General features: G+C 37.8%; 1 protein-coding gene across 1 annotated transcript in view; it reads right to left on the reverse strand.

Annotated features, from left to right (window-relative positions):
- PKHD1 (PKHD1 ciliary IPT domain containing fibrocystin/polyductin) overlaps window positions 1-15530 on the reverse strand; it is a 685806-nt gene that overhangs the window by 618129 nt on the left and 52147 nt on the right. The window contains exons 10-11 of the mRNA XM_044675345.1: window positions 11763-11893; window positions 9167-9342 (exon numbers count right to left, since the gene is read on the reverse strand). Coding sequence (XP_044531280.1) covers window positions 9167-9342; window positions 11763-11893 — 307 coding nt within the window. The remainder of the gene's footprint in view (window positions 1-9166; window positions 9343-11762; window positions 11894-15530) is intronic.

A 15530-nucleotide genomic window follows, 5' to 3' on the forward strand; every position in this document is an offset into this window, starting at 1 on the left:
TGGCTCAGTGAATTTAGAGCCAAGACTAGAGACATTAGGTCCCAGGTTCAAATCTGCCCACAGACACTTCCTAACTGTATGAGCCTGGACAAGTCACTTAACTCCCATTGTCTTAGACCTTACCACCCTTTTGTCTTAGAACCAATACACAATTCTAAGATGGAAAGTAAGGATTTTTTTTAATGTAACTGGAGTGCAGATAGATGGCTCAATAGATAGAGAACGAGGCCTAGAGATGAACTTTTTTGGCCTACCGCCCCCTTTCCAGAAAAAAATATTACTTAGCCCCCTGGAAATTAATTTTTAAAATTTTAATAGCAATTAATAGGAAAGATAAATGCACCTATGGCATCGATGCTTTCCTGAATGGCTGCAGCACCCACCAGGGGGCAGTAGCACCCACTTTGGGAATCACTGCTCTAGGCAAATCATTTAGCCCTATTTATTTTATGCTTCCTGCTCTACTTCCTTAAAATCATTATTTAGTACCAATTCTAAAACAGGAGGTTAAGATTTTAAAAAAATGAAAATATAATAAAACAAAGGTTATGAAAGAAATAGAAAACAATGTGCTCAATTGTTCACCTTCTAATTATCTTAGAAAAACCTGTTAATGACTCAAGACTATAATTCAAGGCTAATTGTATGACATAAACCACTGGCAATGTTCCCTCTATTTTTTTTGTCAATTATGAGGGTATGACTGACATGTGCAGTATACTATGAAGACTAAGTGTACATGTAGAGAGTTTACTGTGTAAATCAGATACAATTTCAGACCATGTTAATCTGACATATTTAATGAGATATGTGTTTATTTGGAGGGATGGAACAAAGGAGACAAAAGAATTGGAGTCAGAATTGCCAGTTGTCATAGATGCCAAGGGAAGCACATGACTTCTTGTAACTGGATCTAGGCAATAATTGCACTGTATGGTAAATAGCAACCACGATGACTGCAATTTGTATTACACAACCCAAATAATTATTTACTTATCTCTTTTCTTTAGGTCAGTCCTCTTTGTATATATAGAATTAATGACAAGGTTAACAGTTTTCTCTAATCTTCAGGGTCAAAATCATGCAAACATTAAAAGACAAATGTCCTGGCAGGGTTTGTGTACACTTAATTTAACTGTCCTAACCCCAGAATGAAAATACCATTCACCCTCAATTGAGGTTCCTATCTGAGCCAACCAACTCTATTTTAATGCCCTGGACTGAGTGACCTGGGGACCAGAAAGTTGGGGCAGCAGAAAGCCTCAGTCTGCCTTCTAAGCAAATCGGTATGCATATGTGGTAGAGGTAAGGGGAGAAAGGTGTTAGAGACAGAGGTCTAGCTCTCGAGATTGGAAATGTAGCATTGAAATTCTTTTAAGTTTAATTTGCACCATTAACTTTTTTTTCATCACTTTCTTAAGTCTAGAAAATCAAGCCCTGATATGCACTGTTTACAGATTTTCAAGGAAAATGGAAATGGCTCTAGCACTGAGATGTCAAATTCACATTGGCATGTGACCTTGAAAAACTCTTGAATGCTACTAGAACCAGATTAAAATGTAAATGGGAAATGTTTACACAAAATCAATAAAAATACAATAGAGGTAGTGTTACATTTTAGGTTTTTTAAATAAATATGGGACCAGAAAGGATCTGTTTCTTTGACACCACCCTAACCCACCCTGAGAATGGGGTGAGAAAGGGGAGATCTTAGGTCAAGGAAAGGGAGTCATACAATGAGGATAGCTACTGGATCTTTATCATTTGGAGGAATAAGCAAGATTTAGAGTTAAGAGAAAGATAGCAAGACCAAAAGGAAGAAAAAACCAGGCCCCCAGATATGCCTTCTGATTATTTCTTCCTTCCTAGCCCTCAAGGACCATAAGAGGATCAAAGCAGATTTAGCTTCTTACTCAAAGAGTTAGCAAAATTTCCTACAGACAAAGATAGCTGTAATCTGTGACATCACATGTAACAAACCAATCAGTAAAAACAAACCTCCCCTGATCAGATTGAGAAGCAGTTTTGTGTAGTTGTATTGGGTATCTGATAGGCTAAAATTTAAGACATGGATTTGAATCCCTCCTCAGGTATTTACTAGCTATATAACTTTATAAAACTTCTCTGAACCTCAATCTCCTTTTCTGTAAAAATGGGATTAATAACATATACCTGACAGAGTATCAAGAGGATCAAATGAGATAAAACATGTAAATGCTTGGCAATCATCATAGTTATGTAAATGTTAGTCAGTATTATTATCTTTTCTGGGATGCCATAAATTAATTTTAACAGGATTTAATTCCCACAATTAAAGACTTGAAAAGCTCAAAAAAGTACACACCTGGAGAATAAACACATTGTTGTTAATAAATTTCAGTCACTTGTATAAATAAGATCCACCCTTTCCTGCTTTGAATGGAGTTAGGGAAAAGGGCAAGAAGGTCTGAAGTGAAATGAGGATTTCATTGAAGAAGAGGTTGGGGAAGAAAGAAAGGAGAAACCAAAGACCAATGTTTTGAAGGATGTTATTCAGGACCTAATGTATCTTTGATGACTATGTCTTTCTTCCTTCCTTCCTTCCCTGACTCCCTCCCTCCCTCCTTTCTTTCTTTCCTTCTTTCTTTTTTACTTACTTTCTTTCTCCTTCCTCCTTTATTTCTTTTTTCTTCTTTTCTTCCTTCCTTCTTTCCTTCCTTCCTTCCTTTCTTCCTTTCTTTGTTTCTTTCTTTCTCCTTGTCTTTGAATTCCCCTTGCCCACCCCAATGCTCAGACCTAATAGGCTCATAAATGTTTGTTAAATAATAGGACCTGGCACATACAAAATTTATCTTCATCAGTGGTTAGGCAGTGAAGCACAAAACTCAAGGGACTTCATGTCCTGCATGCCCTTCATGTCCATTTGCCAATCTTCTCATATCTATTTCCATTACATCTGGCATCTCTCTACTCGTGTCCCCACCACCGTAGTTCAATCTTTCAAAACCTCTTCCCTAAATGATTGGTTTTCTCACTGATCTCCCCACTCCAAGTCTCTCTTCCCTGCAATTCATCTTCCATACAACTGCCAAAGTGATTTTCTTAAAGCTCAAGTATAGGGGCAGCTGGGTAGCTCAGTGGAATGAGAGTCAGGCCTAGAGACGGGAGGTCCTAGGTTCAAACCCGGCCTCAGCCACTTCCCAGCTGTGTGACCCTGGGCAAGTCACTTGACCCCCATTGCCCACCCTTACCACTCTTCCACCTATGAGACAATACACCGAAGTACAAGGGTTTAAAAAAAAAAAAGCTTAAGTATAACAATATCCTTATGTAGTCAATAAATTCCAAGGATTTTCAATTAATTACTATCTCCTGAGGGGCAGCTGAGTGGCTCAGTGGATTGAGAGCCAGGCCTAGAGACTGGAGGTCCTAGGTTCAAGTCAGGCCTCGGACACTTCCAGCTGTGTGACCTTGGGCAAGTCACTTGACCCCTACTGCCCACCCTTACCACTCCTGGGCCAAGGACAGTCCCAAGCCCGGATGAAAAAGGAGGAGGGTTGGGCGTGGGGCTAGCAACCCCACCGTGTAAAAACTACATCTGCTAAAGAAACTGCAACCTAAAGTAGGAACAGCTGGGCTAGCTCAGTGGATTGAGAGCCAGGCCTAGAGACGAAAGGTCCTAGGTTCAAGTCCGGGCTCAGACACTTCCCAGCTGGGTGACCCTGAGCGACTGTGTGTCCCATTGCCTACTAGTTGTGGCCCTATGCTCCTAGAATGGAGTCCCAGGATAAAAAAAACAAAACAAAACTATCTCCTGTCATTGCTGCTCAATCATTTCAAGTGTGTCTGACTCTTCATGACTCCATTTGGGATTTTCTTCTTTTTTCTTTCTTTGAAAATTTTTACTTAATTAATTAATTTAGAATATTTTCCCATGGTTATATGATTCATGTTTTTTCCTTCCCCTCCTCCCACCCCCCTCCCGTAGCCAACAAGCAATTCCACTGAGTTTTACATGTGTCATTGATCAAGATCTATTTCCATATTATTGATATTTGCACTAGGGTGATCATTTAGTTGTTTTTCTTCTGTGTTTCTGCTCCCACAGTTCTGTCTCTGGATGTGGATAGCATTCTTTCTCATAAGTCCCTCAGAATTGTCCTGGGTCATTGCATTGCTGCTAGAAGAGAACTCCATTACATTCTATTGTGCCACATGTATCTGTCTCTGTGTATAATGTTCTCCTGGTTCTGCTCCTTTTGCTCTGCATCAATTCCTAGAGGTCTTTCCAGTTCATATAGAATTCCTCCAGTGCATTATTCCTTTCAGCACAATAGTATTCTATTACCAACAGATACAACAATTTGTTCAGCCGTTCCCCAATCAAAGGGCATCACCATTTGGGGTTTTCTTGACAAAGATAGTAGAAAGTTTTGCCATTTCATCCTCCAGCTCATTATACAGATGGGGAAACTGAGACAAATAGGTAAAGTGACTTACCAGGGTCACACAGCTTCTGCCTGTGGCCCTGTTTGAATTCAGATCTTCCTGACTCCAAGCCCTCCCTGTACTTTATTCACTTCAACACCTAGCTGCCATCTTCATTATTGCCACTAATAATAATAATATCTAATATTTACATAGTGCTTACTATGTGTCAGGTGCTTTACAACAAATATCTCATTTGATCCTCAAAACAGACCTGGGAGATAGATGCTATTATTATCTCCATTTTACAGACAAGGAAACTGAGGCAAACAGAAGTTAAATGACTTGCCCAGGGTCACATAGTAAGTTCCTAGTAAGTGATTGAGGCTGGATTTCAACTCAGGTATTTCTGGCACCAAGCCCAGTGCTCTATCTACTCTATTGGGTATCAAATACAAACTCCTTTTTATAACCTGGTTCCAACATTTCTGGTCTTATTACTCCTTTAATCTCTTTCCCTCTCTTTTCACTTTAACCAAAAGAGCTGTCTCCCTTTTTCTCATAAATGATACTGCATCTGCTTTCTCTATGTCTTTCCACCAATTGTCCCTTTTGCCTAGAAGGTACTTCATCTCTTAGTATTCTTAACTACCTTCAGAGCTCAGTTCAGGTTCTCTCTCCTAGATAAGACCTTTTCTGATCTCTCTCCAGCTACTAGTGCATTGTCCTACGACCCCTTCCTCAAAGAAAATATTTGTATTTATTTTGTGTACACTTACGCATGTATATTTTATCTTCCTTCATAGACTGTGAGTTCTTTGGGTGCAGGGAATCCTCCATTTCTGGCTTTTGGCTTCCTTCAGCTCTCACTCAAATCTCACTTTAATGGTAACTTTTTCCCAAACCCATCCTCTTGTGATTTCCTTCCGAGAGTACCATCTATATCTTCTGTATTTCTTTTTTAAAAAATCTTTACCTTCCATCTAAGAATCAATACTGTGTATTGATTCCAAGGCAGAAGAGTGGTAAGAGCTAGGCAGTGGAAGTTAAGTGACTTGGCCAGGGTCACATAGCTAGGAAATGTCTGAGGCCAGATTTGAACTCAGGAAGAGTATCTCTGAGGCCCATCATTCAATTCACTAAGCCTCCTAGCTGCCCCTTCCGGGTATATAACAGGCTCTTAAATGTTTACTTGTTGAGTAGTTGTCTGGTTGCAGAGAGTCTCTCACTATAAGCTATGACTGTCAGTGATAGGAAAGTAAACAAGTAGAAATTGATTATTGAAAGCTAGTGTAAGAGGAAGTTAGGTTGCTCAATGGATAGAGAGCCAAGCCTGGATACAGGAGGTCCTGGGTTCAAATCTGTCCTCAGATTTCCTAGCTGTGGGACCCTGGACAAGTCATTTAACCCCAATTGTCTAGCCTTTACTGTTTTTCTACCATGGAACTGATACTTAGTATCTATTCTAAGGCAAAAGGCAAGGTTTTCAAAAAAGAAAGGAAGCTAGTATAGTAAGACTTCATAGAGGTGAATTACAATTAGATCCTTGAATAATGGGCAAGATTTGGAAAAGTACAGAGGAGAAACATTACTCAACTTCCTCTGAGTACATACTCAGCCTTTAGGCTCTCCATTGTGTCTGAATGAGATCATCAGTCATTTTATGGGGCCTAGTCTCCTTGGGTTCCATTCACAGAATCAGAATCATGAAATTTAGAGTGGAAAGGAAACTCAATTTCCATCTTGTCTAATGCATACTAGATGAGAAAACTCAGCAGTATTGTTCAGCCATTTAAGTTGTGTATGACTCTTCATGATCCCATTTGGGTTTTTCTTGGCAAAGATACTGGAGTGGTTGGTCATGTCCTTTCCCATCTCATTTTACAGATAAGGAAACTGAGGCAGGTAGGGTTAAGTGACTTGCCCAGGGTCACATAGTTAGCAACTGTCTGAGATCAGATTTGAATTCACAAAGATGAGTCCTCTTGACTCCAAGCCCAGCACTCTATCCACTTTGCCTCCTAGCTGCCCCAACTGTAACATATCTGAAAAATGCTCATCCATCATCCCCTGCTGAAAGTCCTCCAATGGGGGAGCTCACCTCCCTCAAAGGCAGCCATTCCACTTTTGGACATCCCTCATTTAACATTTACCAATATGCTTAAGCATAATGAATGTTCTCTAGAGATCAACTCACCTGCCAACCTGAAGGGGAACTTTTCTATCTATTGATAAACAAAGTTCACTCACCTGGTAAACACAGGGACTAAAGCAGGTATAGGTAACAGAAAAGGACAGGAGAGAAAAAAAGGACCTTATCATTACATTTTTTAATGGAAATATGGAAAGCATCTGTGATCTCTTTCCCCCAATTCACGAAAGGGACTTGTGTTGCAGATCAGAAGCTAAGTTGCATTTCCCAATTACCTAGGACTTAGGTTGATGCACATTACTCTGAAAAAAAAATAATTTTGATAACCTTCATTTTGTGGCAGCATTAGTTATGGTCATGTCCTCCTACCTGGCTAACTCAGAAGTCAGACCTTGAGAATGAGACTGGTCTGAGGTGGTTCCCTCACTTTTAACTAGTTCTCTCTCAGTTGAGTACTAGATTTCATGTCATACTCATTTTGTTACTTTCTTTTGTTGTTTCTCCTAAGTTTGTAAGAGTTAATATTAAAGCAAGGTGGTATGCAACAGTTCTAAAGAGTACAATTCAATGATTATTAGAGATACAAGAGCAATGGTGTAAGAAAGTCAAAAGCTTCAAAGAACATTCAAGCCTATAATGAAATAAGAACATTCACACCAAATAGCAATTGAAATTGTGGCCAAATAAACAAAACACAATGCCAAGAGATGATAAATTATTGCTACAAAACATCCTAATTATTCCTCAGAAAACAAAAGGTAGCATAAAGTTCTGCATTTTTTCATTTTTAATTTAAGAACCAGCAAGATTTAAGTTCAAATCCTTCCTTAGGCACTTAATATTGGCATGACCTTAGGCAACCGAATAAACTCTCTCAGCCTCAGTTTACACATCTATAAAATAGGCAAATTGATGACACAACTCTCAGGGTTATTGTGAAGATCAGGTGAGATAGTATATATGAATTGCTTTCCAAATCTTAAGTTGCTACTTACATGCAAGATATGAGAATATGGCTTAGGTTTCCTGATGTGGGAAAAATAGCCAGAAGAACAGGAAGTGGGGGAAGGGGGTGGTAGGTTGGAGAATCACTACCAATCGTTACATAAAGGGAAAAAAGTTCTTGTAATTTGCAAGACAATACAAAGACAAGAATACTAAAGATGGAGGGAAAGCAGTGTTTATGGATGAAATTTACTTTTTCATTCAAAATAATACCAACACCATTGTTAGGAGAAATGCAGGTGAGCCTATAAGATTGGGGCATTTACTGTAAAAAAAATCTGCCAAAGAAATGTATTAAGGCTTTTAGAATTTAAGGATGGCTGCAAGGCTTGACCCTATTGGGCAAATGATGAATTCTGACAAATCTATTAATATGCCAACCAGCAGAATAGTTATAAAACTATAGAAATTCACAATTGGAGATAAAATATTGTAGCTTAAACATGTACTATTTTTCACATCATGAAACATTAAGAAATCTATACAAGAGGAGACAAATATGATTTTATGACCTAGAAACTAACCTGATTTATACAACAATGAAAACCTAATCAGGACTAGACTTAGTGGGGCAGCTAGGTGGCCCAATGGATTAAGGACCAGGCCCAGAGACAAGAGATCCTAGGTTCAAAGGTGACCTCAGATACTTCTTAGCCCTTACTGCTCTTCTGCCTTGGAACCAATACTTAGTTTTGATTCAAAGACAGAAGGTAAGAATTAAAAAAAGAAAAAAGACTAGACAATGGAAAACTGAACTGTTAATCAAAGGTACTTTTAAATATCCAATTTAATTAAAGTTTAGTTTCATAGTGACAAAGTAAAGAAAGGTTTTAAAATCTTATTAATTGAATGCTAAATCTGTTAAATAACTGATTACAGCAAAATGCTCATATAATGCATAGTAAAAGGGGATTTTTTTTAGCTGTAAAAAGTTATAAGGTTTACTATAAGCCAATGACTAATGATTTTACTTTGTCCCAGTTAATTTACACAACACTGCAGTAGCAAAGAGTTGCCTGAAGCACACAGCTAATAAAATGTCAAAGGCAGAATCTGAACAACATTCAACCCAACATTCTATCTGCTGTGCCATTCTGTCTTTATAACACTTTTTTTAGAAATAAGACAATGAGGACTTGGAAAGACGAAATAGGGAATCTCAATTCTTTTGCCACTCTAAAGTATGTACTTTTCCTTTCTGTTAACTATAAAATATAGTATTTATTATAATATCATAGATCTAAGCTGAAACGGACCTTAGTGTTCATCTAGTCCAGCCCCCTAATTTTGCAGTTGAGGAAATGGAGAGCCAGAGAGATCGTGCCTTGTCCAAGGCCAGAGGTAATAAATGGCAGTAAGATTCAAACTCAGGTATTATATTGTCTTTTTCTATGGGAGATCTTTAAAATAATTTGTACTAGCATTATGACTACTTTTTAGGTAGTTTTGCTTACTCATTTTAGGACACAGACTTTAAGAAGAGGAAGTCATTTGTATTTATTTGTTGGGCATTATCTCCTCTATCAAAACAGATAAAAGAAAAGAAAGTTAGGCAAGAAAAGTATTTGACAGTGCAGGAAAAGGGGGTAATTGGTTAATTACCTGTTAAGTTTCTATCTGCAACAATAATTTCATCTATGTAGAAGTGACTCTTCTTATGTTCTTGGGGAGACATATCAATCTGATGTACCAGCACAGGGGAGTTGGCCAGACGGGTGGAGAGGCCCCCAGAGTGACGCACACATGACTCCCAGAGCTCATTACAGACAAATTTCCAGCTGAAAAACAACAGAGTGAAAGTTGAACCCCATGAGAAGTGGCCCCAGTGTCCTTAAGGGCGACTTAGAAACCCCTCATCTTTGGGAATGGAGGCACTGAGTATGAGGGGAGGTTGAGAAATAATTCTCAAAAACTTTCAGTCTCCAGAGTAGTTGGATGGGTGAAAAGGCTCCTGACATGAGTTGATCCACCAACTTGTTTTCCATTGAAAAAAAGTCTAACTTGAGAAGAATTCTAACATGGGATTCCTAGATCCAAAATGGGTTCATGAATAGATTTGAGGGGGAGATCTGTGAACTTAGATGGAAAGAAAATCACATCTTTATCATTATTTCCTCTAATTTATAACTTAAATTTTGGCATTTTCTTCTGTTGCAAATTTTTTAACCTTTTTAAAAAGGGATCCATAAGCATCACCAGATTGCCAAAGAGCTCCATGACACAGAAAAGGTTAAGAATTCCTGCACTGGAATGAATGGGGAAAAGGACATGCTTTTTGATGAAATGCCACATAAGTATTCTCTTAAACTTATTTCATTTCAGACAATTTTCAGTTACATCTGATTCTTCATGACCCATTTGAGGTTTTCTGGGCAGATGCTAGACTGGTTTGTCATTTATTTCTCCAGCTCATTTTACAGATGAGGAAACTGAGGCAACCAAGGTTAAGTCACACAGCTAGTAAGTATCTGAGGCCAGATTTTTAACTCAGGAAAATGAATCTTCCTGACTTTAGGCCCAGCACTCTAGCCATTGTGTCACCTAGTTCCCCTCTCTTTAGTTAGTCATTATTAATTCATGTGTGAAACAAAAGGGTTTATGCCTTTATGCTACATGTCACAAAAGAGTATAAATAAGTATTATAAGACTCTAACCCACGTATGTGAAATTCTCTTGAGGACCATACTTTGGAGATTCACCTCAGATTCCTAATTCTTCTTTGGACAATAATTTACCAGAGATACTTGGGCATGGCTCTCTATTTCACTTCCCTGTGAATATTACAACAATGAATCAAGCAAGCATTTGTTAAGCATCTTCTATGGACCAGGCACTGCTAGGTGTTACAGGTGCAAAAGTAAAAACAGTCCTCGCCTTCAAGGAGTTTATAAGCTAGTTGAGGGCCTGAGATCACATCTTAGCTCTTTTGTCTACTGCCTATATGATCACAAGGAAGTCACTTCCACAATCAGGAGTTCAGTTTAGCCATCTTTAAAATAAAAGCATTGTGCTAAATGGTCTCTAAATTTTTGTCCAACTCTAAATATAAATTCTATAATCTTGAAATCCCGTATAAAATATCTACAAAGAATATGCAAAAGGAATAGGGGAGGGATTGGGAAAGATTTCACAATAGTTGAACTAAATTTCAAGGAATCTGTATATTTTAGGAAGCAATGGTAAGGAAAGAATGCTTTCCACCACGGATATTGGAGAGTTCCACTATGCCACCATCACTGCTAGGCCAGATAGGGGGACAGGTTTTTACAAAGTCAGGGAGATGGGAGATCAATCACCATGTTCAAGGAACAGTAAACAGGCAAGTTTGGCTAAAAAACAGCGTTCATAAAGGAGCGCATTTTATTTTAATCATGGAAAGGAAGGCTGGAGACAAATTGCAAAGGACTTTTAACATCTTAGAAGTTTTTTACTTCATTCTAGCACTAATAGGGAGCCCCTGGAGTTTTTTGAGCAGAGGAATGACATGGTCAGTCTTGTGTGTTTAAAAAAACATCTGGGTAGTGTATGAATTAGATAGGAGAAAGACTAGGGGAAGATGAAGCAGTTCAGTGCTGTAGAAATGCTGAGCATGAGTGAATGGCTGATATCATTTATGTTATAGTCATAATCTTGATTAATATAAGGGGTAGAGAGTGGTCGCTTTGTGTTCTCATCTTTATTCTGTCAACAGCTCCTTGTGTGACCCTGAAGAGAGTCCTTATCATTTTTCTTATCTATAAAATGGAGTAAATCACTCCTAAGGTCTTATCTAGCTCTAACATTCTATCATTCCATATATTTAAGTTATGTCATCCTTTAGGAAGAATATAAAATAAATCTCAAAATTTTTATTCTTTGTATTCTTTTATTTTCCATGCCCCCATGTATCCCTGTGCATTCATGTCCATTCACTCAGTACAGGCACACAAATGGGATCAGCTGGGTCAGAAAGGCAGGAAGTCCACAACCCTGGAGGGGAAGGGGTTCTATTTACACAATATTATTATTATTGATAATAACCAATTTCTCTTATTTTGATCCTCTACTGATCATAATGGATTATGAAGGGATCATAATGCCCAAAGAAGAATCATACATGGTAAACAGTTATTAACCTAGGTATATTGTTGCCCCTATCCTAAGGAAATAGAAACCTCAACTCTGAATTTGAATAGATCTTTGCTCCCAAATTAAGTACCTTTCAGGCCTCAGCTGCTCTGGATTCCATTCACAGACAATCTTCTTCTTTACAGGTTTATGATATTTACTTGTGAAAGACACTGAGATGGTCATGGTATCATTCATATAGCCTTTATATGCAAAGCACAGCTACAGATTGAAAAACAACAACAAAAAATATCCTTCTGTCAATTATTTTAGGCGGCCATTATTCAATAAGTATTTATTTAATGAACATCCAATATTTGACTAACTGTACTAGACACTAAAAGTTAGATAAGTAGGTAGAGATAGATAGATAGATAGATAGATAGATAGATAGATAGATAGATAGATAGATGGATGGATAGATAAAACTCAGGATGATATGGCTATGAAAGGGATAGGGATAACAATATTAATAACCAGCAATTGTATAACACTTTAAGATTTGCAAAATATGTTATGTGTTATGTATTTCTCACAACAACTTTATAGGGTGTTATTTTTATCCTTATTTTACATATGAGAAAACTGAGGTTCAGAGGAATTAAGTGATTTACTCAGGGTTACACAGCTATTAAGTATCTGGGGCTGAATTTGAATTCAAGCCTTCAAAATTACAAATCCACTATAGCAACTGGCTGGATAGGGACAAGCTGAGTTAACTTCATTGATGTAGGGGAGCAGTTTTAAAAGTATGGGTCTGGAATCCTCTGGGATCTCAAACCCCTTTCAGGGGGTCCCATAGATCAAAACTATTTCCATAATAATACTATGACATGTTAGTTGCTAATCAAGTAAATATCAATACGTATTCCTCATATAAACAAAAGTTTTCTGGAGTTTTTGATAATTTTTAAGAATGTAAGAAAAATTGCATTACCAAAAAGTTTAAGAGTCACTACGATAAGTTTTCTGCAGCATATAATTGAGTTGCCTAGATCATCAAGAGATTAAATGACTTAACCAGGGTCACAAAGGCATCATTAACAATGTCAAGCATTTACACATTAGGCTTTCACTCCATTTTACATCTGCTACTCTGACTGGTTTCAACTCTACAGAACAAGATGCCTCTTCCAGGATAAGCTTATCACTTCTAAACACCATCTCTCTCAGCCTTCTCTCCCCTCTGGACCTCTTCCAATGCCTCATTCTCCTTTGCATATGTTGTTCTGCCTGGTTTCAACTCTAGGGACCGGTGTCCTCTGGCTGGGTACACCTTAGTGTCCCACTTCGCCCCCTTTCTTGCCTCTTTTTTTGGTGTGTTTTTAATTATGTCTGATGCTTCATGATCTCATTTGGGGTTTTCTTTTCTCTCTTTTTTTAAATTTTTGCATTTATTTATTTGTTTGTTTTATTATTATTTGTTTGTTGTTTTTTATTTTTTAATTATTTTTTATTTAGAATATTTTCTCATGGTTACATGATTCATGTTCTTTCTCTCTCCCCCAAACATCCCCCTCCCTGTAGCCAACTTGCAATTCCACTAGGTTTTACCTGCATCATTAATCATCATTTGGGATTTTCCTGACAAAGATAATGGAGTGGTTTGCCATTTCCTTCTCCAACTCATTTTACATACAAAGAAACTGAAGGAAACTTGTCCAGGATCACATGGCTACTAATTATCTGAGGTCAGATTTGAACTCAGGGAGATGAGTCTTCCCAACTCCAAGCTTGGCTCTCTATCCACTGCACCACCTAGTATATTATCTCCCTTTGTGAGACCTTAAGTTCCTTGGTGGCAGGGGCTATCTTCCATTTTATTCATTTTATCCCTAGTTCTAAGCACAGTGCCTAGCATATAGAGGAACTTGATAAGTGTTTATTGGAACCAATTATTGGATTGGATATATTTATAACTGTGTCTATCTAAATCTACCTAGAATTTTTAAGGGAGGAAGGAAGGAATAGAAAGAAAAAAGGTTCTGTTAATCAGACCTGAGGCTATAAAGACCAGGACTAGGGAGATAATGGTAAGAATGAGAGGACATGGACAAATCACACATTTTGGAGGGGAAATTATGCTATTTAGTGATAAATTGATCATTAATGCTGAAAAGAGATATAAAAAATTGAAGGTGTCTATTATTGAGAAATAATTGCATTATTAACTTAGAAAAGTCATAATAAAGCACCAAAAGCCCAAGGACTAGATATCACTCCTATGCACTCATTAACCGGTATAAGACAAAGTTTCTTCCATCTCTTTCCAAAGGTCCCATCTTTCTTTTGTGAAGATCCAAATTCTTAGACCAAAAGATTAAGAGTTGTAAAGGTCATGGTGCTTTTTCACACCCCAGAAATACTTACATTGTGAGTATTGCAGAATATACAAACTTCCCTGGAGCATAGGACTGTGGAAAGAGTGCTGCATTTGGACTCAGAGAATCTGAGTTTGAATATGGGCTCTGACAAAATTTCTATTAATTTTGGGCAAATTATTTGATTCCTCTGGCCCTCAATTTCCTAATCTGAAAAATGAGTTTGACTAAAAAATAAAAACAAACAAACAAAAAAAACTCTCCAACATCCCTTCCAGTTCTAAACTACAATTCTATGATATAATGGTTATGATGGTAATATTGGTCATCATGATAATAGCTGGCATTTACTCAGCACTTTAAGATCTGGAATAGTAGTTCACTATTTCATTTGGTTCTCAGAAGAATCTTTTGAGATAAATACTATTATTCCTATTTTAGAGATGAGGAAACTGAGTTTAGGCAAGTTGCTTAACTACCTTGAGTCTCAATTCCCTCATCCATCGAATGAGGAAACTAGACAAGACAGCCTCTGTGGTCCTATCTCGATCTAGACCTATGAGCCAATTGTCCTACATACAGCAGGACTTCATTTTACATGACCAATACTGTTTTAATTTAATACCACTTAATTTAAACACTTCACATAAATTGAAAATCATACATAATAAAAAATCCCATTATTTAATAAGTATTTCTTATATGAACATACCCTAGGCACTTTAAGATTTTTCTTAGGGGGGCAGCTGGGTGACTCAGTGGATTCAGAGCCAGACCTAGAGATGGGAAGTCCTGGGTTCAAAGCTGGCCTCAGTCACTTCCTTAGCTGTGTGACCCTGGACAAGTCACTTAACCCCCATTGCCTAGCTCTCACCACTCTTCTGCCTTGGAGCCAATACACAGTATTGACTCCAAGATGGAAGGTAAGAGTTTAAAAATATTTTTTTTCCTTAGGCTTTTCATAGCTACCAATATCATTACGTTTGTATTCTGGGGCCATTATTAATAACGAAATTGTGTTAATGAAACAAAGAAGCACCACTCTGACACAGACGTGACTTGTTAGATGTGAGAACTCTGGACAAAAACTGATGTAATGGCTCACACTGACTCTTCTCAGAGAGAGAATCTGGGTGATTGGGCAAACTGCTGTGAGACTTTATGCTGCTGGGGAAAATGGTGCTGATTTAGAGTGTAATTAAACATTTTGTCTTTACATATTTTTCTGCCTTTACTTTTTTTTGGTTGCCTTCATTCCTGTGTGTTGATTTTGCATAAAATGAAATCCTACTGTATAAGGGGTTCACACTGATGGTCCAAGGAGTTTGTACTAAAAACTCACTGATGGAATGAGTTAAGCAGTAAAAAAATCCCCCAATTTTGTTACAAATGTTTGTTTTCCATGACGATGAGCATATGTGTGTTTGTTTGTTTCTTTTTCCCCTCCCTAAAGCCCTTTCCTTCTGCCTTAGAACCAATTGGTTCTAAGGCAGAGGAGTGGTAAGGGCTAGGTATTGGGGGTTGTTATACAGGGTCAC

This window comes from Gracilinanus agilis, chromosome 4 (genome assembly GCF_016433145.1).
Source record: "Gracilinanus agilis isolate LMUSP501 chromosome 4, AgileGrace, whole genome shotgun sequence".
NCBI lineage: Eukaryota > Metazoa > Chordata > Mammalia > Didelphimorphia > Didelphidae > Gracilinanus > Gracilinanus agilis.